Source organism: Eupeodes corollae, chromosome 1 (genome assembly GCF_945859685.1).
Source record: "Eupeodes corollae chromosome 1, idEupCoro1.1, whole genome shotgun sequence".
Taxonomy (NCBI): Eukaryota; Metazoa; Arthropoda; class Insecta; order Diptera; family Syrphidae; genus Eupeodes; species Eupeodes corollae.
The window spans coordinates 49,534,590-49,562,037 of NC_079147.1; the positions used below are offsets into that span (position 1 = coordinate 49,534,590).

The 27,448-nt window shown below is 31.6% G+C and overlaps 1 protein-coding gene across 2 annotated transcripts in view; it reads left to right on the forward strand.

The window, feature by feature from the left end:
* The window catches only part of LOC129941525 (extracellular serine/threonine protein CG31145), a 137,277-nt gene that overhangs the window by 74,224 nt on the left and 35,605 nt on the right, over positions 1–27,448 (forward strand). For both annotated transcript variants that reach the window (XR_008780877.1, XM_056050196.1), the window contains exons 4-7: positions 6,175–6,299; positions 11,932–12,010; positions 12,534–12,626; positions 25,091–25,334. Coding sequence is in view for 1 of the 2 variants with exons in the window: in XM_056050196.1 (XP_055906171.1) it covers positions 6,175–6,299; positions 11,932–12,010; positions 12,534–12,626; positions 25,091–25,334 (541 nt within the window). In the remaining variant the exon portion in view is untranslated. The remainder of the gene's footprint in view (positions 1–6,174; positions 6,300–11,931; positions 12,011–12,533; positions 12,627–25,090; positions 25,335–27,448) is intronic.

Here is a 27,448-nt window from a genome sequence, read left to right on the forward strand (position 1 = left end):
ACATAAAAATAGGTCTATTTTTAACTTCCTATAGGAAGTTATTTTAATCAGATTTTTGTAGTTGAGAACGCTTTCTTAATTTTTAAAATATTAGCAATATAATGGTTATTGGAGATTTGAATGCTCGAGTGGCGTAACATCAGATAGAAAGTGATACAATACCTTTTGGCGAGGAATTCATATCGGTTAGATTTTCAAAAGATAAAGTGTTGAACGAAAACAGTAAGAAACTATTAGAACTCTTTCAAATTTTTGATATCTTTTTACTTAATGGTCAACTTGTGGGGATTTGTCCGGAGAAATGACTTTTGTCGAAGGCCCAGGTGCATAAAGCTAAAAATAGCAAAGCACCAGGGTATAGAGTTCCTTATGAATTTTTCAAAACTGTACCAAACGATTTTTTTTACCTGAGTACCTGAAACTTTCAGAAAGTCAGTTGTATTTCAAATATACAGAAAAAGGGACACAAATAACGTGGAAAATTATAGGGGCATATCTTTCTTAAATGTTATTTCAAAGATATTTACAGGAATTATACTGAAAAGGCTTGAGTTTTGGGTTAATGAAAACAAATTGTTGAACGAATTTCAAGCAGTTTTCAGAGCAGGTTATTCAACAAAGGATTACATTTTCTCCATCTTAATTATCGTAGATTATTACATAGAAAATGGGAACAAGCTGTATTCAATATTTATTAACTTCCCATAGGAAGTTATTGTAATGAGCCCGATTTGTCAAATTGAAAAATTTGACATTTCTCGACGTTTCAAGGTCCCTAGAGTCGAAATAAAAGATTTTTATAAAGATGTCTGTGCGTGCGTGAACACGTACGTTTGTACGTCGGTACGTCCGTACGTTTGCGACGTTTTTTTCGCCGTCCATAGCTCAAGAACCAGAAGAGAAATCGACTTCAAATAAATTTTGTTATACAAATAATAAGGCAGAAAGATGCAGAAAGGGCTCTCAAGACAATTGCGTGGGTGGTTTTTTACCATAGCAGTTTGAAAAAAAGGTGAAAATTTTGGTTAACACTAAATATCTTAAGAACCAAAAACGCTAGACACTTGAATTAAATTTTATATAATATATTGTAACGTGATCTCAAAGAAGTATATTTTTTGAAAAAAATCAATATAACGGTTTTTTTTATAAATCAATAAAACTGAAAAAAAAACTGAACGACTGAAATATGATTTCATCTCTAAAACAATTTTGTGCAGCGAAGAATAATGTTTTTGACATCTGATAAAATTTTGAGAAAAATCTAATTGACAGTTTTTTTTACAAAAAATAAAAACTTAAAAAAAAAATGTATAAAAGTTGGTAAAAATTGATTTTCAAAACTTTTAGATATTGCCTTTAAATTAATTTTATCTTTCAAAACATCTTGTTGTCAAAATTCAGTTAAAGTTTGAAAAAAATCGAATTGACAATTTTTTTAAAAACTGATATAATAGGTTCTAATTCTAACTATTTTTTTCTTATAAGAAATATTGTTTTCAACATTAGGACAAATTTTGAGAAAATCGAATTGACAGTTTTTTTACAAAAAATAAATACCTGAAAAAAAATGTATAAAACTTGGTAAAAATTTACTTTCGGCTCAAATAGCTTTTCAAAAATTAAAAATATTGGCTTCAAATTATTTTATTTCACAGAAAATATTGTTTTCAATATTCAGTAATTTTTATATAAAAATCCAACAGTCCGTTTTTTTCATAAAAAATTAAATCTACAAAAAATAGTGCGCAAATTTGGTAAAAATACATATAGACAAACTTTTAAGCAAGACAAATCGACAGACGGGATGGGAAGTTATCATTGTGGGTCGTATTCCATCCTCTTTTTTTATTTTATATGCTGATGATGTCGTTTTGTTTGAAGTCTCCCCAGAAAGTCTTTAGATCATGATAAATAGGCTAGATAAGTGCTGTAAATGTCAAAATCGAAAGATATGATATTAAGATCAGGAATAGGACGACACAGTTGAAATGAAAAGTGTTTTTTAAATGGTAAAAATATTGAAGTTGTGAATGAATTTACTTACTTGGGAATGATTCTCACACCCCAACTTAACTCTAAGAAACACTTTCAAAGTAAACTGAAGAAATCGTTATCTGCTATAAACTCAACCTGGCAAAACTTGTTTAGGGACACAAATGTTGCACATGGTGTCAAATTTAGAGTGTTTCATGCGGGTCTGAGAACTATAATGACATAAGAATGTCAGGTGGGGATATCAGCAGTATGATGAGGTTGAAAAACTGCAACGGCTCTTCTTAAAAAACTATTTAGATTACCAAAATCAACATAATTACATGCTGCTGCTTGAAACAGGTCGTCCTCCTATTTTTATTTTCACCTTGAAAATGAACTTTGGTGATGTAGCCAAAATAATTTCTGATTACAAATTTTCTTGCGCAGATCAAAAATATCAAATAGTTTTGTTTTGAAAGTCAGCTCAGAACATAAGAAATTCAAAAACAAATTATTGAATTGTAATCACCTCAAATTATTTGAAAAAAATATGCAAAATCCCATTTTGAAGTTCAACTAGATTTGTATATAGAACATTTGCTCTTATGGAAGACCTTTAACGGCTGGTAATGGGACGAGACCAGACCAGAATATTATTAGTCTCCTCTCATTTTCATAATTCTGAAATCGCAAAATGACTTCTTTGTCTCGTTTCGAAATCATCTTGGCCTTATAAAGTTTAGTTTAATCTGATCTTTCTATATACTCGTAAATTCAAACAAATGTTAATTGAAACATGAATTTTGCTTTGATTTATTTATACCGTGTTTTCCAACAGGGTAACATTTCAAACTCTACCAATTTCGTTACAAAGTATGGCTTTTAGAATATTATAGCCTTATGACTTTAAAAATACAAACCATGTTTAGTGTAAACATCTTGAACTTTCAAAACTATAGATAACTTATAAATTATTTACCAATCAATATGTCAGTTACCTCGATTTGAAAACTATCGTTTTGATGTAGGTAAGGTAGTACATGTTTTTGATGTAAAGGTACATCTGCTTCCTTCATTAAAAACGTCAAAAAAAAGTTCTGTTCAAAAACAGGCAGAATTCCCTCCTTTAAATAAACATAAAGTCAAATATGTCTTCGTTCGAAAAAAAAACAAAATTGAAATAATGGGAAGTTAAAATAAAAAACTACAAATAAAAGAACTCAGTACTGCTCTTTTCTTTAATACTTCTGTAATAAAAATTCAATCGGAAAACAAACAAACCAACCGTTTCCGCCTCATTCCATTTTTTATTTCCAAATATGAGTATTATGTTTTTTTTTTTCAATTTTTCTATAATTTGCGTTTTCTACAAAAAAACAAGAACAATATAAAAACTTTTCAAAAACACAATAGATGCCACCTGCAGCCACAAAATAGTTCTTTCGAAAACAAAAATAAATTACTTATTACATAAAACAAAGGGGATCCAAAACAGGGAGAGAGATCAGAGAGGTATAAATGTATGTAGAATATAATAATAATAATATGGTCTCTTCCATTAAATTAAACCCAGCACGTTTTACCAATTTGACAACAAAATCAAATCAAATAGCGAAAATACAGAGACCTAAAGAAACAAAAAACGAGAGGAGGGAAGTGAGAAAAAGAGACAGAGGAGTAGAAAACTAAGTTAAATATCATAAAAACCACTTCCAACCAGTGCCAATAGGAAAGTGTTTTTCATTGCGTGCATCGCAAACTCACAAAATCAAAAGCGGAGCAGGGTTGCTATACAAAATATTTTTCAGTGGAAAACATAATTTTGGTTAAATATCTTAATAACTGTCCATGGGTGCTAGCTCAACATTTTGAAACTATGTTTCTTTGAACAGGTTTATTGTTTTATTAAAATGACTCGAAAGAGTATGCAATCAAAACTTAAGTGATTTATGTATCAAACACTCTCTTTAAATGTCTTGAAACGTACAAAATGCTAACAGCGATAAATCTATGGGATTAAACAATTTTGAAGTCAATATCCTTCTTTGTCATCATAATTATCATCGGCTCCATAACCGGGTTTTGGTCCTGGCCTCACAAAACAAGTTTCTGCATTTATCGCGATCTCGATCTCACGCCATCCAGTTGCACTCTATAAAGCTTCGAGTGTCCTGGTCTACGCCATCCCTCTAGTGTAAGGATGGACTGCCACGCAGTCGTTTACCATAAAATGTACTACTTCACTCATATGAGCTAGGTGGCCAACCCAATGGCTGCTACCGAGCTTAATTTTTCTCACAATATTAGCTTTTAAGTAAATTCAATCGATTGTAACGTCTCCGTCCTTCCTTACATAAGATGCCAACAATTCTCCTCTAGAACTTCTTATGCAACGCCTTCTTACTTTGTTCTCAGGATCATTGAGTAAAATATTTTTACCAGCTTTTATTTGTTTTTTGAAAGTTCATTAGTTAGATATAAAAAAAGGCTGATTACTTCCAAAAAACGAACGATTACCAACTTTTTAAGGTTTTTAATAAAGCTGGTGCCTTGAAATAGGGTCAACTTTAAAAAATTGGCCTTATTGCACTTTGCAAATACAAAATTAGCCAATTTTCAGAAGCAAATTGAAAAAGTAAAATAAGACCATATTATTTTTAGAAATAGGACCAACTTTTTTTTAATTGTTAACTAAAAATGTTGTAAAAAATGTATTCTAAGATTTGTGGAAGATCAGTTCGATGCGGCATTGAGTTAAGATTCAGTATTTCTAAGTATGTAAATAAAAGCCTCAAAAGAAAACTCGTTACTGAAATTAAGGTTGAAGTTTCTATACACATCTCTTAATAATGTTGTTGAGGCTCTTAAAAGATGTTCACTGAAGATATGTTCATCATTGATTCAAATTGAACTCCAAAAACAATTGATTACTGCCATTTGAATAAGCTATCTGCTTCCGTTCCTTAAAAGGGAAGGCATTGGTTTGTATAAACCTTAACATCATGGATTTGTGAATGCTTCTTTTATCCCTCCTCATAACTTTCAATACGTAGTCTGAGTTGGTTTCAAGGTTTGTAATGCCAGACTCTACATTTGTAGCATAATTGGGCGTTGAAGAAGGCAACCTGAACAAGCGCTTGAAGAAATATCTTTGCAGGGCTTCAAACTCGTCCAGTTATAAATGTCTAAAAACTTAGGTACCGTGGCACATGCAGCAGTTCACAGTTGCTTGAAAAACACGATATTTTCATTTAAGATCGATTTTTTGGTTAGAGTAAAACTTAGGCCACATCAAGTTTAGAGCTACTTTGGCTTCGTTGCTTTTTCTTTAACGTAATTTAAAGCATTAAGACTGTAATACAGCAGAACTCCAAGATATTTGAAATAATGAACGACCTCAACAGGCGCCTTTATATTAATTCGGCATCACGTTACAATGCATCATATGATATTTTGCTATTTGGAAACATCTCTTAGAATTTTCATATGAAAAATATTTCAAGAATGAAAATTGCAAGTACGTACATTTTCTTTTTGTATATTTATTAAGTAAGATGCAAATTAAACCCTCTATACTATTACTCACCTTACAATTTATCTTTGGGGAGGGCAATTTGAAAAGTTTTGAATTTTGTATAACAACCCTGTTGGAAAAATTGTGGTTTAAATCCATGTCACATTTTACAAATCAAAGGCAAATCAAACACTTGATTTGGTTTAAATATACGAAATCCATTGTTTCTCTATACGCTGGTGCTGGCTGTGTGTGATATGTGCCTTTGCCTTGAAGCTAAAGCGTAACTGAAATTGAAACTGTTTGCTGCAAAAAAAGCTTGTCGTCGACATTTCAATTTTCCACGTGTCCTCTTTTTTATTCCTCTCGATCTACCCTCCGTCACGTCTCTCAAGTCTTGTTTCTGATTTTCTCGATGATTTGATACGAATTCGGGAAAGAAAGGACCTTTTTTTCTTATAAGGTTTCAAAAAATCATATGTGTGCGCTGTGCTGTGCTCGTGTGAAAGGAAAAATAGAAAAGGACGATTTTAGCCCCCATTCTAATTTGCCTGTCGTGCTCGCACAGAGTTTAAAGGTTTTCTTTATTTTTGATTTCGCTCTTTTTATTTTTGATAAACCTTTTTTAAAAATGTTTATACTCATTCTTTCATAACATGTTTTTTTTCTTTCTGCCATTTCAGCAAAAATGCAACGAACTTGGAAAAATTCCAACTGGCGATATCAAAGAAAGAGCTTTATCCTGAGAACGACACAGTTGTGGATGCCGTCATACGCGACATGGCCAATTTACCAATTCGCCACGTATGTAAGTATATGCTCGTGTAAGCCTTCAACAAAACTATGCTCGTACCTCGTACCTTCCTTCCAACTAACCTCTTTTTCCCTTTATCATCTACGTTTGTATATCATCATCAGCTCCATCATAGGTACAACCATTTTGCATTTACCCCTATTATTTAAATTGTTTGCATTCCTTTGCTCGTTGCTCATATCTTTTGTAAGCATTTTCCAGACACAATTCATAAAAGGTATGGGCTGTTCTGGGTCTGAGTAAGGGTATGGGCTGGGCATGGGCATCAATGTTCAACATACCTTTCAAGCAGAACTTATTTGTGCTTATAGCGGGTTTTGGTAGGCTATAGGTTGGTTTAGTGCCTCTAGCACACCTGGTTTTTTACTTTTCGATTTTATTATAGCTACTATAGTATAGGGATTACAGAAATTCATTGGCAAGAGATTTGCGGCACTGAGGCTTCTAATTTGTTTTACCTCTCTAAAGCTTGTTATATCGGGGGTTAGTGTTATTGGAATTTCTGATGTATGTCAAAAGTTTCATGTTATGTGTGTAATGAGTGTGTTAGAAGCTAATTGGTAGCTTTTCTAATCACGCTTAGTCACTTGAATACACACCTTTTGAAAGAATGGATTTTAACACTAGTGAAACAATTAAGGTGGATTCCTTGCGTCTGGTTTTTCAGGAAGATTGACTTGATTGAAGTCAGAATCATCTTTTGCGACAGTTTAGTAGATAGATTTGGAGGTTTGCTATTATAGGAAGCGATTTTACATAAAAAAAATGTAAGTTCTAAATTCAAAATGTTTCCCTTTCTTTAGAGCATTTTTATGGAGTTTCTTTAAAAATACTCTGTTAAATTGATATGTAGCGTAAATGGTACACAAGTTCTTAAAATTGACGTTGCAGCTGATATTATACGTTGTTATAACTTTCTTGATATAGCTACCCCTCAATTAATTCCGCACAAAGGAAATCAATTCGAAACCACTTCAACTTTTGTTTTTGATATAAAATAATACCAAACGTATGGTTAGTAAGTGATGGTTTAGAAAGACTCTTAAGTATAATGACCACAACGCATTCTTTATAATAATAAAAAAACATAACAATAATTAATAGGTAATATGGATTCAATTGCGTTATTAATAAATTACTCATTTTATGTGGTTAAAGGAAAGAGTCGTTTATCAAAGAAAAATACAAATTTTAAAACAGTTTTCATACCATGTGCATAGCAAACTATCTTAAGATATATTTTGACATAAAAGGGGAAAAGAATGAGCAACAAAGAGAATATATTAGTATTTATACTAGAATTGTGGTCACCTAAAAGATTCACTAGTTAAAAGTGTTCAAGTTCACTATTTGAGTGTTTAATTTCATTTGTTGTGAATTCTATAGTGTTCCAGATGGTAGCCATATTGGTCCAATTTTATTTGTTTTATTTATTAATGATTTGGTTTCGATCATACAAAATTTGTCTTTCCTAATATTATATTATGCTAATGACATTAAAATTTCCAAAAAAAATCAACTCTACATCTAACTGTCTTCCCTTGCAAGAAGACTTAATATTATTCCGGGAATGGTGCAATAATAGTCGTCTCGTTTTTAATGTAGACAAAATGTAAAACCATGAGTTTTACTAGAATAAAAGGTGTTTGATTCTTGTCCTTTAAGTAAAGTGAAAATTTAACAAGCTTTTTTGTAAATTAGCTCTTACTTGAGCTGTTAAATAACTTCGCAAATTAAAAGAATTTAAAATCAAGCGAAAATATGCGGATTAAAGTCAACTCGTGTGGAATGGTTTTATTTCATTTCATTTTCTTTTCCTTTTTCTTCTTTATTTTAAATTTTAAATAAAATATGGCCGGATGGGCGGGAAGTTTGAAATTTATACCAATACAGTTTACAATTCATACAATTCAGTTCACAATAGTGCAATTTTTTAACTGATATAAATGTATTTTACTTTTAAGTTAAATTCAATATTTAAGATTTAAAATAAATTTTATAAAGTTTCGTACTAACGAAACACCGGCCACGTTGAAAGGCTGCAGGCTTAAATATTCTTCATCGGGAAGTGGGACCAGTTTGACGATGGGCATCTGAGTACACCACTTGATGTTTTGACGTCGGCGACCCTGACCTTGCCGTCCTGCCCTTCGACGACCCCTATAACTCGTCTTGTCTTCCACCGCTGAGGAGGCGAGTTGTCCTCGTGGATAAGAACTACTTTGCCGACGACGAGATTGGGCTGCTCCTGTACCCACTTGGATCGCGCTTGTAGGCCAAGCAGATACTCCTTGGACCACTTCAGCCAGAACTGCTGCTTGAGCCAGCATAGAAGCTGCCATCTTTTCAAGCAGCCCGTTTGCCGTTCCAGAACTGGTTCTGGGGGCAGCGATCGTAAGCTGCTGCCGATTAATAGATGCGCTGGGGTGAGGGCTTCTCCGTCGTTGGGGTTTGCTCTTAGCGGTGCGATTGGCCTTGAATTGAGGATTCCCTCGACCTCGATGACTACGGTGAGCAGCTCTTCTGTTGTGAGAAGTGCGTTGCCCACGGTACGTTGTAACAGCGTTTTCGCCGCTTTCACCGCCGCTTTTCATAGACCTCCGAAATGCGGTGCCCTGGGCGGTATCAAGGCGAAGTTGAAGCCTTCCTCTGCCGCGTACCTTTGGAGGCGAAACAAACAAAGACGCAAATATAAGTTTTATTGGGTGACCGGCCACGAATTTTAAGGATGTTGTGTACTTCGCCACAGAAATCTACTCACAATACTAAGAACGGTCGTTGCGCTCGCAATCGATCCGCCGGTTATTTGTGTGAGTAATTTTGGTTTGTACTTAAAAAAATTTATACATTGTCGCACAACCTTTTGGCAAGCTTCTTTTACATTTATTAGCCAAATCTTTTCACGAAGCAATGCCACCACAGCTTGAGGTCCAGCATGGCAATTTTGTCGATGCAAATACGTTAAGTACGTTTTTACAAATGGTGAATTTTTGTTTTTTTGGTTAACAAAAGCGAGAATTTTGTACCATATTCAATTGGGGCGTGAAAAAGACTGCCACCTACACGAATCAGCGAAAATGAAAATTCGTTATCTTGAAATTCATGAATAAACGGATTAAGTTTTTGAAAACTATTTTGAAGAGTTATTTTCCTACGAAGTTTTTCAATTTCTTCAGGGAATTCATAACTTTGGACGATTCCAACTATTCTTAGAAACGCCAAGTTTCTTTCTTTTGCCGTTGGCAATTCTTCAAATGTTCTTTTTGTTTTGTTATTAGATATTTTAAAAAATCGCATTATATAAGCTAACGTAGTAATAAGGTCGTTATATAAGGATTCTTCTTCTATAAATTCTAGAAGTTTAGTTCGAGGTTTTTCTACTGCCGTGTTTGTTTTTCGTTTCTCTAAAGCTTCATCTTCTGGAGACAGTTCAAAATGCGAATTGACCGGCCACGATGATTGTTCGTTTAATAAGAACTGTGGACCTTTGAACCAAATTGAAGCATTGATTTCTTCAACGTTACAGCCTCTTGACAGAATGTCTGCTGGATTTTGTTTTGTTGGTACATGTCTCTATGATACTTTTTGTGTCCACTCTTGGATGTCGGACACACGATTTGCAACAAAGGTTGCAAGCGTAGATGGATGTGTTTTTATCCAATGCAGAGTTATTTCGGAATCGGTCCAGAAAATAACTTGGTCGACGTCAAGACTCAACATTGCCTCTACTCTTGTCCATAGCTTAGCAAGAGTATGCGCTGCGCAAAGTTCTAATCGAGGGATCGATTTCGTTTTCAAAGGGGCCACCCTAGACTTTTCAGTTAATAGCGTCGACTTGATACCGGCTGTTCTTTGTCTTCGGATGTAAATATAACAACCGTAAGATCTAGTCGAAGCATCGGCAAACCCATGAACTTGAATTTTTGCGTTCGAATGAGTTTCGACTAATCTTGGAAATCTCGCCAAGATGAGATAAATTGGTTTTGAAATTTTGCCAAGTTGTATCAAGGCGCAATGGAATCGACTTATCCCATTCAATCTTTGCAACCCAAAGCTCTTGCAATAATATTTTGGCTTTGGTTACTATGGGGCATAACAAACCAAGAGGATCGAAAAGACGAGCGGAAACTGATAATATGTTTCTCTTAGTAGCTCGTTGATCATGAAAATTATTGTCCAAATTGAAGCTGAATGTATCTTCTTTAGGGTGCCAACACATTCCCAAAGTTTTTGTGAAATCTGAATCATAAAAATGAATTGATTTTTCAGAACTATCCTTATTTAGATACTCTGGATGATTTGAAAACCATTTAGCTAATTGAAACCCTCCTTTTGTGAGGATTTCTTGAATCTCGAATTTCATTATTTTAAGGGTTTCAAGATTATCAGCACAAGTTAAGAGATCATCAACGTAAAAATCTCTTCCACTTATATCTGACCCCGTGAGGAAAGAAGATTCGTTAGCATCGCCCAACATTTTTAAACACCGTATCGCTAAAAATGGCGCTGGAGACGTACCATACGTTACAGTGTTTAAGCGAAAGATTTGCAATGGTTGGGACGGATGCTGCCTCCACACTATGAGCTGGTAATTCGTGTGCTCTTCCGCAACAAGAACTTGCCGGCACATTTTTGTAATATCAGCCGTAATAGCATATTTGTGTGTACTTTAACGGAGCATCGTCGAAAATAGCTCCTCTTGAATGGTTGGCCCAACCATCAAAATGTCATTCAGTGATAGGTGCGAAGATGTTCGACTTGAGGCGTCGAAAACAACTCTCAACATAGAACTTGTACCTTGCGGTCGCAAAACACACACCGGCTGATAAGACGATATTGAGTTCATTACCAAATAATCAGCAGAAAACGAATAATCATTAATGCTACTAAAATTGGTAAACATTTGTTTTTGACTAAAAATCTATTTAACAAAACTAGATTTCAAACTAAATGATTTCTTGATATGAAATATATTGTTGGTAATTTTAAAATTTTTAAGGATAATTCAACTGACAATTTTTTTAACCCAACATGAAAACCTACAAATATTTAGGTAAGCAAGTCAAATCGACAGATGGTATGGGAAGTTATCAGTGTGGGTCGCATCCCAGCCTCTTTTTGTACCAAATTAACACTCTTTTTCACTTTGCCAATTTATTCAACGCTGTTCTCTTATAACAAAAAAAAAAACGAATTTCACAGAATTTTTATCTATTGTAAATTGTATCGATTAAAAATTGTTTTACTTTTGTTCACATTTTATCTTACAGATAAAATAAGAAAACATTAAAATGATAGAAAATTAAGATCGATATTTACAGGAAAAACATTTTTTTCACTGAAAAATTTCAAGAATAATGAAATTCCAAGAAGAATTCAACTTGTTTTGAAAGGCCCAACATTCGATTGAATTTCTGAATAGTCTTCAAATAAAAACATAAAATGTTTAAATTTTTACTAAATTAGGTGTTGAAGATAACTTCTTTACGTTGATAGATATTTTGATGATATTTCGGATGAACGTACGAAATCAAGTGCTCGATTTTTCCTGCATGCTCATTTTTGCCGTTATAACACCTTGAAATATATAAAGATACTAATAATTTGTTTTAAACTTTATTTTCAGATCAAAAAGACGGTGGCACTCAGTTGAAATTAGTCATTGAATATTCAACTGACATGAAGTCGCTTATGAAGCCAATGAGGTAAGAAAGACGTAATAGTTGTATATTTATGTATAAGTGAAAAGCAAACAAATCCTTTTCATTAATCAAACACCGCATTCCTTTTAAACGATGTCCTCTTTCAGAAATAGCTTGATTATACATATTTAAAAAGGATATTCACCAACACAAATATACCTACAGTATACATTCACTTAAAGTATTCGATTGACGTATTCTGTTATTGAACACAGAATTAACATTTTCGAATGCCAGGATTATCCATTTTTTTCCATCCCCCAACCTTACTACATACATATAAATACTTTATAATGAATGAATATGGATTCCATTCATTTAATTTTTGTGCATGTTTCAAGTAAAATACATTTAATTCTTCTTCCTTTTCATTTTGATTTTCTTTTTTGTTTATCCTTTATTTTCGATGTTAATATTTGTATCTAGATTTATATTATTTTTATCGTATTGATTGTGTGAACTCTGTACAGTGTACACTGTACATATCCCTACGAGTATATTTTTTAATTTTTATTTTTAAATTCAGATTCCCGAGGGATCAACAGACCTTGCCGAATCACTTCTACTTTACGGATTACGAGAGGCACAATGCAGAGATTGCTGCTTTCCACTTGGACAGGTAAGAAAAAATCGTTTTTGTTGTTGGTTTTTTATTTGTTTATGTTTACATTTTGTTTTCCAATTTGTTTGGAGATGTATGATGTCGTTGTTGCCAATGCTGCCATAACGCCACTATGTACATATATATTGGTATTTGTATTGCAATTTCACTGACGATACACGCGAATGCCCAAAGGTAGATAAATTAAAAATCGACTGCGATCTGTGACTATATTTACGTATGAATGTATGTATGTGCACGAATACGAGCATTGTCACCCATTAACTGTAGAGGAAGAAACGATACTTTTGGGTATCGTCGTTCGTCCTTATCGTCCTTGAATATTATTTACATCCCACAATCAGCCAAAAACGCAGACAAAAAAAATATATGTAATGGAAATCGATCAAAATGGGAACGTTCTTCTTTTGAATTGTTAGTTGGTGGACATTGTTGAATTTGTCGTGTATTCATCGAGTGATTTATTTGATTTCGTCAACTTCAAAAAAAGCATTTAAATGGGAACATTTATTTGTCTTTTGAGGCTTACCAGATAGGAATTAGAAAAATCACTCGATTGTGTTTCCAAAAAAAGTAATCTAGATTTTAGAATTTTTGTGTTTACTTTATTTTATAGGTATAGGAGCTCTAAATATACAGGGTTTTTTAAACGTGGGTACGGATTTGAATTTGTATTTATTTAAAAAACAACATATGCCATATCTTTGGCTTTCATTTAGTGTCCAATGCAAAACCCAAAAAGACAATATCAATGTACTGAATTCTAAATGGTGTTTATCGAACTTTTTTTAGAAAATGCTAAGACTTGAAGAATGAACATTTTATAAGAAATATGTGAAAAGAACAGTTCTCAGCAGAGTTAGGTTGCAAGAAATTTAAAAAAATGTACTATAACTTTTCCATCAAAATTCCAATAGTTTGGGAAACACTCAAATTAATCTGATTTCTTGAGGAATATTATAGTTTATACAAAACATTAGAAAAATTATTTGTATGTATTAATTTAAGAATAAATAAATTAGAAAGTCTACTATTAAGACTTTGCATATCAACAGTTTAAAGACTTTAAAGTTGTTAGTCTTAAAACATTTACACTCGAATTCGTCAAACAAATGTTATTCAAATTCTTAGTTAACCAAAAACTGAATTAGATTTATTAGTTATTAAATTAACTTACTACTTAAATTCAAGTTTGCCATCACTTATAGTTATATGTAGTCAAATAAATAATTAAAAGAAATTGTAGAAACCTCTTTTGAAAAACTCATAGTTTAACAATTTAACATTATCATCAACGTTAAGAAGTGGATAATTACAGAGATCGCAATAGAATTCTTTACAATCATGAATATTTGAAACAGTTTTGAATGTTGCGACATCGTTTACACTAATGATGATCTTACCGTGCTTTTACATAAACACTTAATTGATTATAAATAATATAGGTACAAAGAATGGAACCTAAATAACAACCTCATAGAATCTTACAATTGAACTTATTTGATTCGAAACTATTTTAAAGTACAAGTTTGCTAGTTTTTCATAAATAAGATGTAATGGTTTCAGAATTTTTAACTTCCCATAGGAATATATTGGAATCGGTCTGATTTTTCGAATTGAAAATGTTGACGTTTCTCGACGTTTCAGGGTCCCTAGAGTCTAAATAAAATATTTTTAGAGAGATGGATGTACGTACGTTCGTTCGTCCGTACAATCGGGAAGTATTTTCCTCGTCTACAGCTTAAGAGTTTTTTGAGATAAAGATATCGAAATCAAATAAACTTTGTTAAACAGATAATAATGCAGAAAGAACTCTTAAGAAAATTGAGTTGTTTTTTATCAATTTAAAAGAAAATTAAAAATTTTGGTTAACCTTAAATATCTCACAAACCAGTAACGCTAGCGACTAGAATTAAATTTTAAAGAGGGTGATTTCTTAAAAGCTATAAGAAAGTTTAAAAAAAATACATAAATTAAAAAAATGCATAAAATCTTTATTTGAATCGTTAGTACGATCCATACAATTTAATGTTTGAAGATTGTTCCATTCAAATGTTGGTATTGACTGCACCTCAAAATGTCCATCCGCTTAGTCCAATTTTGCATTCTCTTTTCAGCATTTCGGCCACTTTCTGACGAATAAATGCTTCAATTTTGTCATGCAATGCGTTAATTGAAGCAGGCTTATAGACATAAGCATTAACAAAGCCCCACAAAAAATAGTCTAAAGGCGTTAAATCGCACGATCTAGGCGGCCAATTGACCGGTCCCGAACGTGGAATAAAATGTTCACCGAGCACATTTCTCAATATGTAAATTGTTGCACGTGCTGTGTGGCATTTTGCACGGTCTTGTTGAAACCACATATCATGCAAGTCAAGCTTTTTCATTCTGGGCAAAAAAAAAGTTGGATATCATCTCACGGTAGCGCTCACTATTCACAGTTAGTTACGATTCGCATCATCTTTGCAGAAGTGCGGTCCAATTATGTCACCAGCCCATAAACCGCACCAAAGTGTGACCTTTTCTTCATGCACCTAAATCCTTCCGTAAAATTTTCTATGTTGTTGAGTAACAGAGGCAAAGTTGATGTGAACGACGACGAATCGGTAATTGATGGTCGTCATTAACACAGCTTGATACAGCTGCGATATTTTCTTCTACGTAAGCGTGTTGGTGGTTTAATGTCCAACAATGTAAATTTGGTTCGAAATTTTAGCTCGAATAGCTGCTTCAGTGAATCGATTAAACTGACCATAAAAAGGAAGAAGCGCGCGATAAACTTTCTTTACAGAGCACGCATTTTGATAATTAAATTCAATAATTTGCAAGCGTTTTTTACAAATCAAAAAAATTTGTCACCTCCAAAATTTTGAGACTTAAATATGATTTCATCTCCAAACCAATTGTGTCCAACGAAGAATAATGTTTTTGACATGTGGTAAAATTTTGAGAAAAATCGAAATGACAGTTTAAAAAAAAAAATAAAAACCTAAACAAAATTAATAAAAGTTGGTAAAAATTGATTTTCAACTCAAATACCTCTTTAAAACTTTGCGATAATAGCTTCTTACTATTTTTTGCTTATAAGAAACATTGTTTTCAACATTAGGACAAATTTTTAGAAAAATGGAATGGACAGTTTTTTTACAAAAAATAAAAATCTAAAAAAAATGTATAAAAGTAGGTAAAATTGAGTTTCGACTCAAATATTTCTTCAAAAATTGTAGATATTGTCTATAAACTACTTTTTTCTTTCAAAAAATATTGTTATCAACATTCTGTAAAATTTTGAAAAACATCGAAATGACAGTTTTTGTACAAAAAATTAAAAACCTAAAAAAATTTAACAAAAGTTGGTAAAAATTGATTTTCTACTCAAATATCTTTTCAAAAATTTGAAATATTGGATTCTTACTAATTTGATCTTATAAAAAATATCGTTTTCAACATTCGATCAAATTTTGAAAAAAATCGAATTCACAGTTTTTTTACAAGGAAATAAAACTCTAAAAAAAAACAATACTAAAACTAGGTAACTCAAATAGCTTTTCAAAAACTAAAAATATTGGCTTCAAACTTATTGTATTTTACAGAAAATATTGTTTTCGATATTCAGTAACTTTTATATAAAAATCCAACAGTCTGTTTTTTCATAGAAAATAAAATCTACAAAAAATAGTACGCAAATTTGGTAAAAACTGATACGAGTACATATAGACAAACTTTTAAGCAAGACAAATCGACAGACGGGATGGGAAGTTATCAGTGTGGATCGCATCATAGCTTCTTTTTATATATTGTTACGTGATACCAAACAAATATATTTTTGAAAAAAAATCCAACTAACGGTTCTATTTCTAAATTAAAAAAGAACTGAAAACAAAATAATAGTCTCCTTGAACATTTTATGAACACAAAATGATTTTATTTCCAACATAATTGTATGCAACGAAAAATAACGTTTTCGAAATCTGGTAATATGTTGAGAAAAATCACATTGACAGTTTTTTTACAAAAAAAAAACAATAATAAAAGTTGGTAAAAATTTACTTTCGACTTAAATATTTTTTCGAAAATTAAAAAAAATGACTTTTAATTAATTTTATCTCATAGATAATATTGTTTTCGACATTTGGAAAATTTTGAATAAATATCCAACAGTTAGGTGAAAAATTTCATACAAAATTATCTATAAAAAATAATTCACAAAATTGGTAAAAATCGATTTTCGGTTCTAGTTATCTCGTGAATAATAAAGGATATTGACTTCAAATTAATTGAATTCTTCTGATAAATATGTTTATATAAAAAGAAAATTATAAAAATGTTAATAAAATTGGTAAAAATTGTTTTCGACTAAAAACCTAATTAACAAAAATACATTTAAATTATTATAAATACATTTTGATTTGCATTCATTCCTTGGGAATTACTGTGTGTAAAAAAAAATTAATGAACTCATGTATTAATTAAATAAAAAAATAAAGTGGAAAATTAAGACGCTGTTTAAATAGGAGCATTTTAATCGACAGTAAAGTCTTGCCAAAAGTACTTGTTTTCTCAATGCAGCTTTAATATTAAACTAATAAACAATTTTCTCGTAAAGTATATCTATACAATTATAATAAATATCTATCTAGCAAAGTAATTATAAGAACAAAAATTAAACGAAATTAATACACACAATTTTGCTTTCACAAAATTCGAAATTAAGAAAAAGAATTACATATACAACATTGTAAAAAAAAGTACTTATACACCACAATTTTCTTTTAAGAATTTAAACTTATACCATATTAGCGTGATGTGTACTTCGTAAATAACTGCCATGCCAGATGACTTGGGTTCAATCATTGCCTCTGCAAACAATATCTTTTTTAACTGGTACTGTCTCTTGCGATGAGTTGACAAAATCCACCAAGGATAGTTGATATCTTAAATTAGCTCTTCAGATTCTCTCCTTGACATTACTCGCACAGAAGAATGGTTTAGAGTTGCAAGTCACTAGGACCTGTTAAGCCACCTAATTTGTTCATATTATTAACATCATCTCTTAAAGCTTTGTTAAAAAGGCATTCCATTTTTATATACAGATACGACGTACATGATGCAATAGCTCAAAATAATATATTCTATTTATGGTCCTTTAAAAAAGTATTAAAGACCCTCAATTTATTTTGTTGTATGTTCTGTGTACTTAAGAAAATTTTTTAAATACAAATTTAATTATGAAAACAACAAATATCTAAGGTACAACATTTCATACAATTTAATCTTACCAACTGTCAAGAATTTAAGACTTATCCAAGTCCTTTGATTTAATATCGACAAAAGTGGATAATATTTTCGTAATTCACCAAAAACTGATACATTTTGAAAGTCTAGTAGAAAATTCAAAATCACATTTCAAATGCAAAGGTGCTCCTAAAATTTATCCAGAAGGATAAGCCTCTTAGTTAAAAAAAACCAAACAAATTCTTCATTCTAAATTCTGTGGTTTTGTTTATCGAAACAAAAAAACATTATTACTTTTCTTTTTCTTGTTATCATCTTAGACTTTCAAAAAATTGTTCGCTTCCATATCGTTTAAGCCATCAAGTTCTGATAAAATGCAGTGTCAAAAAAGTTTTTTTTTTACAAAAGTACTCAATGAGATATTTGGAGAAACTAAGTCTGGTATTTAAAATTTACAAATAAGATAAAAACAAAAGAAAATCATATTTCTTTTATTTTTATTTTATGAATAATTTTATAAAAATGAGATTTAAAACTGAGATAGAGAACCTCCCACACATTTGCCTCTAACTGTTTTTTAATGGTATTACTTTTCTTATTTTTCGTTTCCATAAAACAGATATTAAGATAAAATTTATATAAATTATTCTCTTAAAAACCAACGAGCAGTATAGAATTCTTATACATTTTTTTTCACGTACCAAAAACAAAATTATTACTATAATATTATATAGCACCTGCTTAAATACAGTAGACAACAATCACTCTATAAATCTTTTTCCATCTTTTATGCTCGTCTCATAATACTCTCGTATACTCATAATAATAATAATAATAATTTGAATATCGCAATTTTCACCAAAATTAGTGCGTTCCTTTATCATTCCCCTGAGGGGGTCCTATCTGATGGCGTTGGTGTTGGAGTTGGCGTGAACAAAAGCAAAGCCAAATCAAGCCAAAACACAAAATCACATCCGTAGCTCCGTTTAGTTCTTCTTTTATTTTTCAAAAATAAACAAATTACATTTTATTCTTATAGTCGAGGTAATAAAATATACAATCACATTATTGTATGGCAAATAATAAATCACAGGGATTGTGCTGCCAAACAACTACCAAAGAGCCAAAATGATGACACTCATCATCTCGTTTTAATCTCCATGGGTCCCTGAGGGAGTAGGGAATATTGTCCTTCGTTTGGAATAATTAATTCACCTGCATTATAATAACAGTATAAACGTTAAACATATATAGCCATAGAATATTCGTACAAAAGCTCAGGTCCTTTCCTTTCCTTGCTTTGCCTTCGTATATAATATAACAAAGACTAGAGCGCTCGTCGCTCTTCGATGACAGACGGAGAATAATGTCCTTCCACCGCATAATGGACCAAGTTTGGCCAAACACCTTCCTGTGTTATACGATGTTCTGATGCTAAGGCTCTGTGTCTTCTACTATAGTAGAGCTCATATATACAATTCCAACTTCAACTCCAACAACAATCTCGTCCATCGTCATCGTCATCGTCGTCCTCGTACTCGTACTCGTCCTTGTCCGTTTTGGTTGGGCCTTCTTTTCATAAGGACGGGTCACATAAATCAATTGGCATTGTCGTGAGGGTTACATAATAACTTCCGCCTTATGGTTTGCTTGCACCCTAGCTGACTTGGCTGGTATGGTGCTGGATGGCTGGATGGTTGGATGGCTGAATGGTAAGCGGATGAAACAGAAAATTCCCAAAAGCGAGAGATCCGAACCCCAAGCAATAAAATTTAAAAATTCATCAAATAAATTATTCAAGTATATTCGTCGTCTTCGTCGTCGTCGTAGTCATCGTCCTTACATCTTACATGCTCCTCTGTCTGATGATGCCTCGGCATGTTAGCTTACCAAAGGTTTAACATGTCTCTCTGTCTTATCCTTGGGATATGTTTATTTTTTTTATATTTATTTTTGTATAAAATATTTTGAAGTTGGGGTCCTTGTGGAATGATTTTATAAAGTTATTGCTTCTTTTCTTAAAATATTTGTGTCGGTAAACTGTCAAACCATTGGAATTCAATTTTGGTCTCCTCAAAAGTTCTTAAAAAACAATCATATAAAGGCAAAAGCATGACGTGCAAAGACTTATCAGCGAAAAAGATGCTTTTTTCTTTTAGTTTGTTTTACACTTTTTATTTGTATGTATATTTTTGTTTAAAGAGATTAAAAATAGGATGAGTGCCGGAAAAGGTCTTATTTTCTTTAAATTTGTAACGAACGCACTAAATCGGTTTTGTTTATTCAGTTGCTTTGTAATCTTTTTGAAAAAATAAACGATTAATCAAAACACTTTAAAGATTATAACTTTTGCACCCACATTGACGACAAAATCGTTATCCTTGTTACAAGCAATGGGGAAGCTCAAAAGAATTTGTGAACAATAATTGAAATAAAAGTTATTTAAAAAACAAAAAAGATAAAATGAGAAAACAAAACCAGAAGGGTGGAGAAACAAACATTTAGTTTGATAGGAAATCTGTTTTTAAATTATTCGTTTTCTGAGTTTTGCACTTGTGTTGAGTTGAAATAAAATATTCGTATTTATTTTTACCTGCGAATTCAGAAATTAACAGGAAAAAAAATCATCAACACAATAAATTTAAATACGAGTATATTAGGAATAACATAAAGAATAAAAGAAATAGTGAGGGCACCAAATCGGAACCATGTGGAACACCAGAATTTATTTATTATAGAAGAGTGCCATTTCAAGTTAGAGGCACAATCGCAGAATTTGACTGCTTTTTTTGTCAACTTAATTATTTCAACAAAATTATTGTCAAAACAGTAGAGTACAAACTTTTTAATATTATAGAAACAATCGTATGACATTTAGTTACTTTTATATTTTTAAAGATTATATTTTTCACTTGGGTCCAGAGGTTCTTTTGGGATCATCCTTCTGTGATTTTTGCATTTTGAAACTTCAAAAAGCTTTTAAACAAAAGATGCTTTGAATCATTTGACAAGGTTTTGGTCAAAATTTTCGTAAAATCCAAATTGTCTATCCATTTCACCTTGGCTGTAAATTCATAAACATAAGTCTACTAACAAAGTATGAAATGTTTTCAAATAAATTCACTAAAGAACATTTTTCAAAACTTTGAGGGTAATTCTCACCATCTTCTTTACGGGAACAGATAGACAGACTTTATTATTGTTGTTCTAAATCTTGAGACATATATCTATTGATACGCCTTAGAAAAGCTAGTATTATTGACACCGATTTATTAAAGGGTGTGAATAATACGATATGACGCGCAATGGAGTATTCTGCATAAATTAGGAAAATAGAACAGTGAACCTTTGACTTTGAGAGATTGTAACCAAAGCTCATTGATATACCTGGAGTGTAATTAAATTTCACATATCAAAAGTCTTTCAAGAATAAATCAAATGATCTTTTCATCCAATTGACGTTAGTAAGGATGGATTTTATAATGATCGTAAATTCTATTTATGTTCATTAGTTTTCAGTATAAGAAAGGTGTCCGTTTGTATTTTGAACAAGCCCTGATCTCTAAGACCAACTAAATCAAACATGTCGATGTCAATTGGTGTTCAGAATATCATGAGTATTCTTGGCTGATCTAAAAGTAAACTATAAATGTTAAATAATTTAGAAATAAATGCACAGGTTATTGCACCAAATGTAATTTAAACTTTTTCCAAACTTTTGGAAGCAAATGCAAAAAGGGGCTGCGATGCGACCCACAATTATAACTTTCAATCCCGTCTGTCGATTAGTTTTGCTTGAAAGGTTTGTAGGTTTTCGTGTTTTGCTAAAAAAACTGTCAGTTGAATAATTTGAAAAAAATTTAAATTACCAGAAATATTTTGCATATGACGAAAAAGTTGTTTGATTTTAAAATCTGTTTTTGTAAACAAGACTTTAAGTCGAAAATATATTTGTACCAAATTAAGTAGCATTTCTTAAAAATATTTATTAACCTCTTATAGGAAATAATTCTAATCTGTCCAATTTGTTAAATTGAAAATGTTGACATTTCTTGACGTTTTAAGGTCAATAGAGTCGAAATAAAAGATTGTTAGAAAGATGTCTATGCGTGCGTGTGTACGTACGTTTGTACGTTTCTTACGTCGTCCATAGCTCAAGAACCAGAAGAGACATTGACTGCAAATAAATTTTGTTATACAGATAATAAAGCAAAAATATGTAGAAAGGGCTCTCAAGAAAATTGAATGGGTGGTTTTTTTACTATAGTAGTTTAAAAAAAGGTGAACATTTTAGTTAAACCTATATATTTCATGCACGAAAACCTCAAGAGACTTCAATTAAATTTTATATAATATATTGAAACATGATACAAAACAAGTGTATTTTTATAAAAGAAAATCCAATTAACGTTTTTTTATAAATCAAAAAAACTGAAAAAAAAATTTGTCACCTCAAAAATTCTACGAGTGCAAAATGATTTTATCTCCAAAACAATTTTGTGCAACGAAAAATAAAGTTTTTAACATCTGGTAAGATTTTAAGAAAAATCAAACCGACATTTTTTTTATAAAAAATAAAAACATAAAAAAGCATTACTCAAAGTTGGTAAGAATTAAATTTCAACTCTAAAATCTTTTCAAAAAATTGAGATTCTGAATTTCAACTAATTTTTACTTATAAGAAATATTGTGTTCAACATCCATTAAAATTTGGAGAAAAATCGAATTGACAGTTTTCTTACGAAAAATAAAAACGTAACAAAAACCACCATTACTAAAACTTGGTAAAAATTTACTTTCGACTCAAATAACTCCAATGGACTGTTGGATTTTTATAAAAAAACTATGGAAAATCGAAAACAATATTTTCTGTGAAATACAAAAAAACTACGGAAAATCGAAAACAATATTTTCTGTGAAATAAAAAAAGTTTGAAGACAATACTTTAAATTCTTGAGTCAAACATCATTTTTTACCAACTTTATGCAATTCTGTTTTTAGGTTTAAAAGTAAAAAGGTATCAATTCAATTTTTTGAAAACTTTACCAGTTGTTAAAAACGTTTCTACAAAATTAATTTATGGATAAAATAATATTTTGTTCGTAAAATTTTCGTGGTTTTTCAGTTTTTTATTTATAAAAATTTGGATTTTTTTTTTTCAAAAATATATTTATTTGGTATCACGGTTCAATATAACATATTAAATTTAACTCAAGTCTTTCCCGTTATTGATTCGTGAGATATTTAGGGTTACCCAAAATGTTCACCCTTTTTTCAAACAGTTAAGGTATAAAACCACCCAATCAATTTTTTGAGAGTCCTTTGAACATCTTTCTGCATTCTTATCTGTACAAAAAAATTTGTTTGAAGTCGATGCCTCTACGCACACATGCACGCACAGAGATCTCTATAAAAACTTTTATATCGACTCTAGGGACCCTGAAACGTCGAGAAATATTACAATAATTTCCTATGAGAAGTCAAAAATTTTGCTACCTGATTACACTAACTTCCCTTTTTCCAAGGCTATAGATATGCGGATTGTTATAGAGAAAGTAATATTGATAAAAACGGAAAGATCGAACTTTTATCGAAAATATGAGTTTCCAGCAAAACCGACTTCATTTAGTGAGAAATTTACAAGATGTCGAAAAAATAAGACTTTTCTGAAAAGATGCAAGAAATTTGTCTATCCTTCTAATCAGGCTACAACCTTAAAAACTTATATGTGTCCGAAGCTTTTTTATAACTTCCATCCGTTGGCTGGTGTTCCAACAAAACTTACTTATAAGCCTCTTGGTTAGTATTTAACGATGAGCTGTTAAAATTAATGATGGAAATCACATCATTAGTCTATTTAAGTCTTTTGAAAACAGTCTCGTAATATTTCTTGCCTCATCCGTATTCTAACGTCGTTTCAAATGGACTATGGACAAGTGAAGTAGTTGTCTGCATTTCTCCACCTAAACGTTTTAACCGTTAAACTGGCGCTTTTCATCAGTTTTTTTTCTTTTTGTTGTTTAGCTCCACTACGCGAATGTGTAATCTTTCTCGCATTTATTACACTTTTCAAGAGTTCTATAAACAACCTTTGAGTATGTGCTTATTTTTATCGGCAATGACTTTTGCGACTGTTTTAAAAAAAATATTTACCAGCACACAATCTTCGACTTAAATAGAACATTCATTTTGGTTCTTGAAAATAAGGAATCACAATCAACAAAAAAAGGTTTTCCAACAACGCATTCGTCCAAAAATGAGGTTTAATCTTATTCGAATAGAAACACCATTTTTGCACAGGAATGCAATCATTTGAACACTATCCCAATCGCTCCCACTCTCTATATTTATTTCGAAAGACTTATTAAAAATGTTTAACTGCTTTAAATGTTTGGCCAATCAAGCCGAAGTAAGTTTATATCTAGAAACCCATATTAGGCATTCGAAAAATATACTGTTTCTTAGAAAGTCACACAAAGCTTGTATGATTTATGGGTTATTTTTTTTATTTTAATGAAATATACATTTTTCTAATAATAAAAATGCGAATTTGTTAATGTAGTTTTAAATCTTCCAATACATTATTTGTGTCATAAAAATATAAAGAAACATAAAACCATATATTAAAAAGCTTTTATAATTTTAATTTGAAACGCATATACATTAAGCTATTAAAATATTTATAATGTAATGTGCAGTGTTCTAGGTCAATATATTAAAATATTACCAACCCTTTCATCTTAATCTCGTAGTAATCGACCACGACACAGTTACACATACATCTACATTCACAACTGTGTATAGTGTTTACAACTCACGCTCCAGAATATACAATAAAGTCTCTTGGGTTATTATAATATTCTAAAGTAGCATTTTTGCACCTATAAATATGAAAATATCGCAGCATTATTCATGGTTTCCTTCAACATCAGTGAGCCAAAGGTGCTGTGTGCTTTATAACCCAACGTTTTAAACTTTAACCTAGGTCCTTTCACGTGTATAGGGATATTTACGTTAGTATGTTATACCCTACCTAACAATCTTATTTCCTTAAGCGTATATTACTCTTAGATCACATGTGTATGTAAATATATGAAGTTTTGTTGTTCTTATAGAAAATTATAATATTTACAAGAAAAAGCAAAATAACCAAATATAGAATAACCACAGACTATATCTTATACCTATACTTACATTCATTATATCCTTATTCCTATTTCCAGGATCATGGGATTCCGTCGTGCAATGCCTGTAACCGGTCGCCTATTAAACATAACCACAGATATTTACCAGGTTGCTGATGATAATTTATTAAAGACATTCTTCGTTTCTCCGTCCAACAATTTATGCTTCCACGGAAAATGCTCATACTATTGTGATACATCGCACGCCATCTGTGGTAATCCGGACACACTCGAGGGATCCTTTGCCGCCTTTCTGCCAGCATTCGAGCAAACGCAGCGAAAGGTAAGAATAATGTTCTACATTAGAAAATTATTATTATTATTATAAGGACATGCGGTGGAGGTGACGATGGTGATGTAGTCGTGCGAAGTGCTAAGAGGGGACAAATTCACATTGTTTGGTCGTATACATAGATAGATATATGATAAGGATAAGGATAAAATAGGAGCAAGCAATATAGGAAGAGGAAGGTGACACTATCATCGTTACGTTCGTTCGTTACTGCTGCGCCATGCCATTGCGATGCTGTCGCCTAGAATCTCACCCTCGAAAAAACACATCCTTGAAAACTGAGTGGCGTAAAAATGTCCGCGAAATAGTTTATCCGTTTATCATCTCATTTTTTTGTTGTTTTCGTTTCATTTCCCTTTTCTTTTTGTTTTTTTCTTGCTATTTCCTCCTTAGTTTTTGGTATTATCCGCAGGAAAAAGGACTTTTGTTCATTATGTCTTTTGGCAATGTTCACTCGTTGTGATATATTAATTCGCTAAGTTAGCGAGAATAGTGAGAAAATTTGCAAAGGAGGAGTCTTCAGATCTGCCTGTCTGTGTGACTGTATGTCTGTGTTTTTCTTTTTTCTTTTACTCGCTCGCTGTCTGTTCTTCTAGCTTCGTTATGACATTTTAATATGGGTTATTAAAATGATAATTTTTTTTGAAGTCTTTTCTTTTTTCTCACACAGCTGTTAGCTTAGTTTGCCGCTGTACTTATAACCGTATAAAGATGCTAAATATGACTTTTTAAAATGAGAAAGTCAAATTTATAAATTATCTACAAGATAGATCTGTGTTCGGCGATGAATTTATGGATGATGCATTTTAAAAATGTGTTTTTATGGAGTTAAAATTGAAATAAGAAGCTTTAAAACAAAGAGAACTAATTATGTTTTAAGGGAGTTGAAACGTTTAAGACCTGTTTTGTTTTTGAGAAACTGTCTTAAATTCAATGATTCTACCTTTGTTTGTGTTAGACTCTAAGTAGAAGATTATGACTGCAAAGCATAAGCAACGGTGGCCGTATGAGATGGCAGGGAGATGATACACCTTTTCTTTCAATGAAACTTAAGCTTTGTCTAAACGAATGTATTGTATTGATGTAAGCAAATTAAATGTATGTGTTGGCCTAAAAGTATGCAGTAGTTTATATGGTGCTCTCGGGCGTATGTGTGTTTTTTTTAATTTATTTGTCTTGAATTGTTATTTGTTTTTTATTTGCTTGTGGACTCTACGAAGGCGCATTAATGTTTTACTACCACATGAAAGAACATTTAATTAATGTAGTATTTCTCTTGAAAAGAAAAAAACTATTGAAACCTTTCATATATCTCAAAGGTCATAAGTTATTCACTGCGTTAAAAACAAATACAAAATACAAAATAAAAATAATATACAATAATGTAACTTACATGAAAAGGGCATGAAAAACGATTATGTCGATAGATTGTGTAAGTTATTTTAATATTTTGTGATGGAAAAAACTATTTTACACATCTATTATTAAAACAACAGAAATAACATCAAAGGTGTGAAGTTTTTTAAACACACTTATGTGTGGGCTTACGCAAGCAAGTATTTATACTCAGTATTATAGTGATGCAGGTAAGGGTAACGACTACAAAGTTTTTCTATAGAACTTATATTTGAATAACTTTATGCAATGATATCAGTAAATGTGAATAATGTGAAATGTATCGGGAACAAAAATAAGAACTGATTTCTGAGGCTTTTAAATGCATTTAAGACACATACAATCTTTTCATAAACAAGTTGAAGATTGATAATCTATTCAGCAAACATTCTATAATAATCTGAACTTACTAAATTATTATCCGATGTGAAAATTGGAATCGTCAATGAGAAAATTCTTGGATGAAAAGCCGGATCATTTTAAGGTATTTCAAGGACCCAGTCAGCGATGATACTACCTTGCTGGTGACCAACCAGCTGAAGTGATGACATTAAATGAACTTTAAATATATTGAAATTTGAGTCTCAATAAAAACACAACTTACTTACTTTCGTTCTCAGACCTGTTAAGTCCGTTGGGAACCCCTTAAGGCATATGGCCATCGTGTACGGTTTCCGGAGATGTGTTTCAGCTCCCTCCAACTTTTGCCT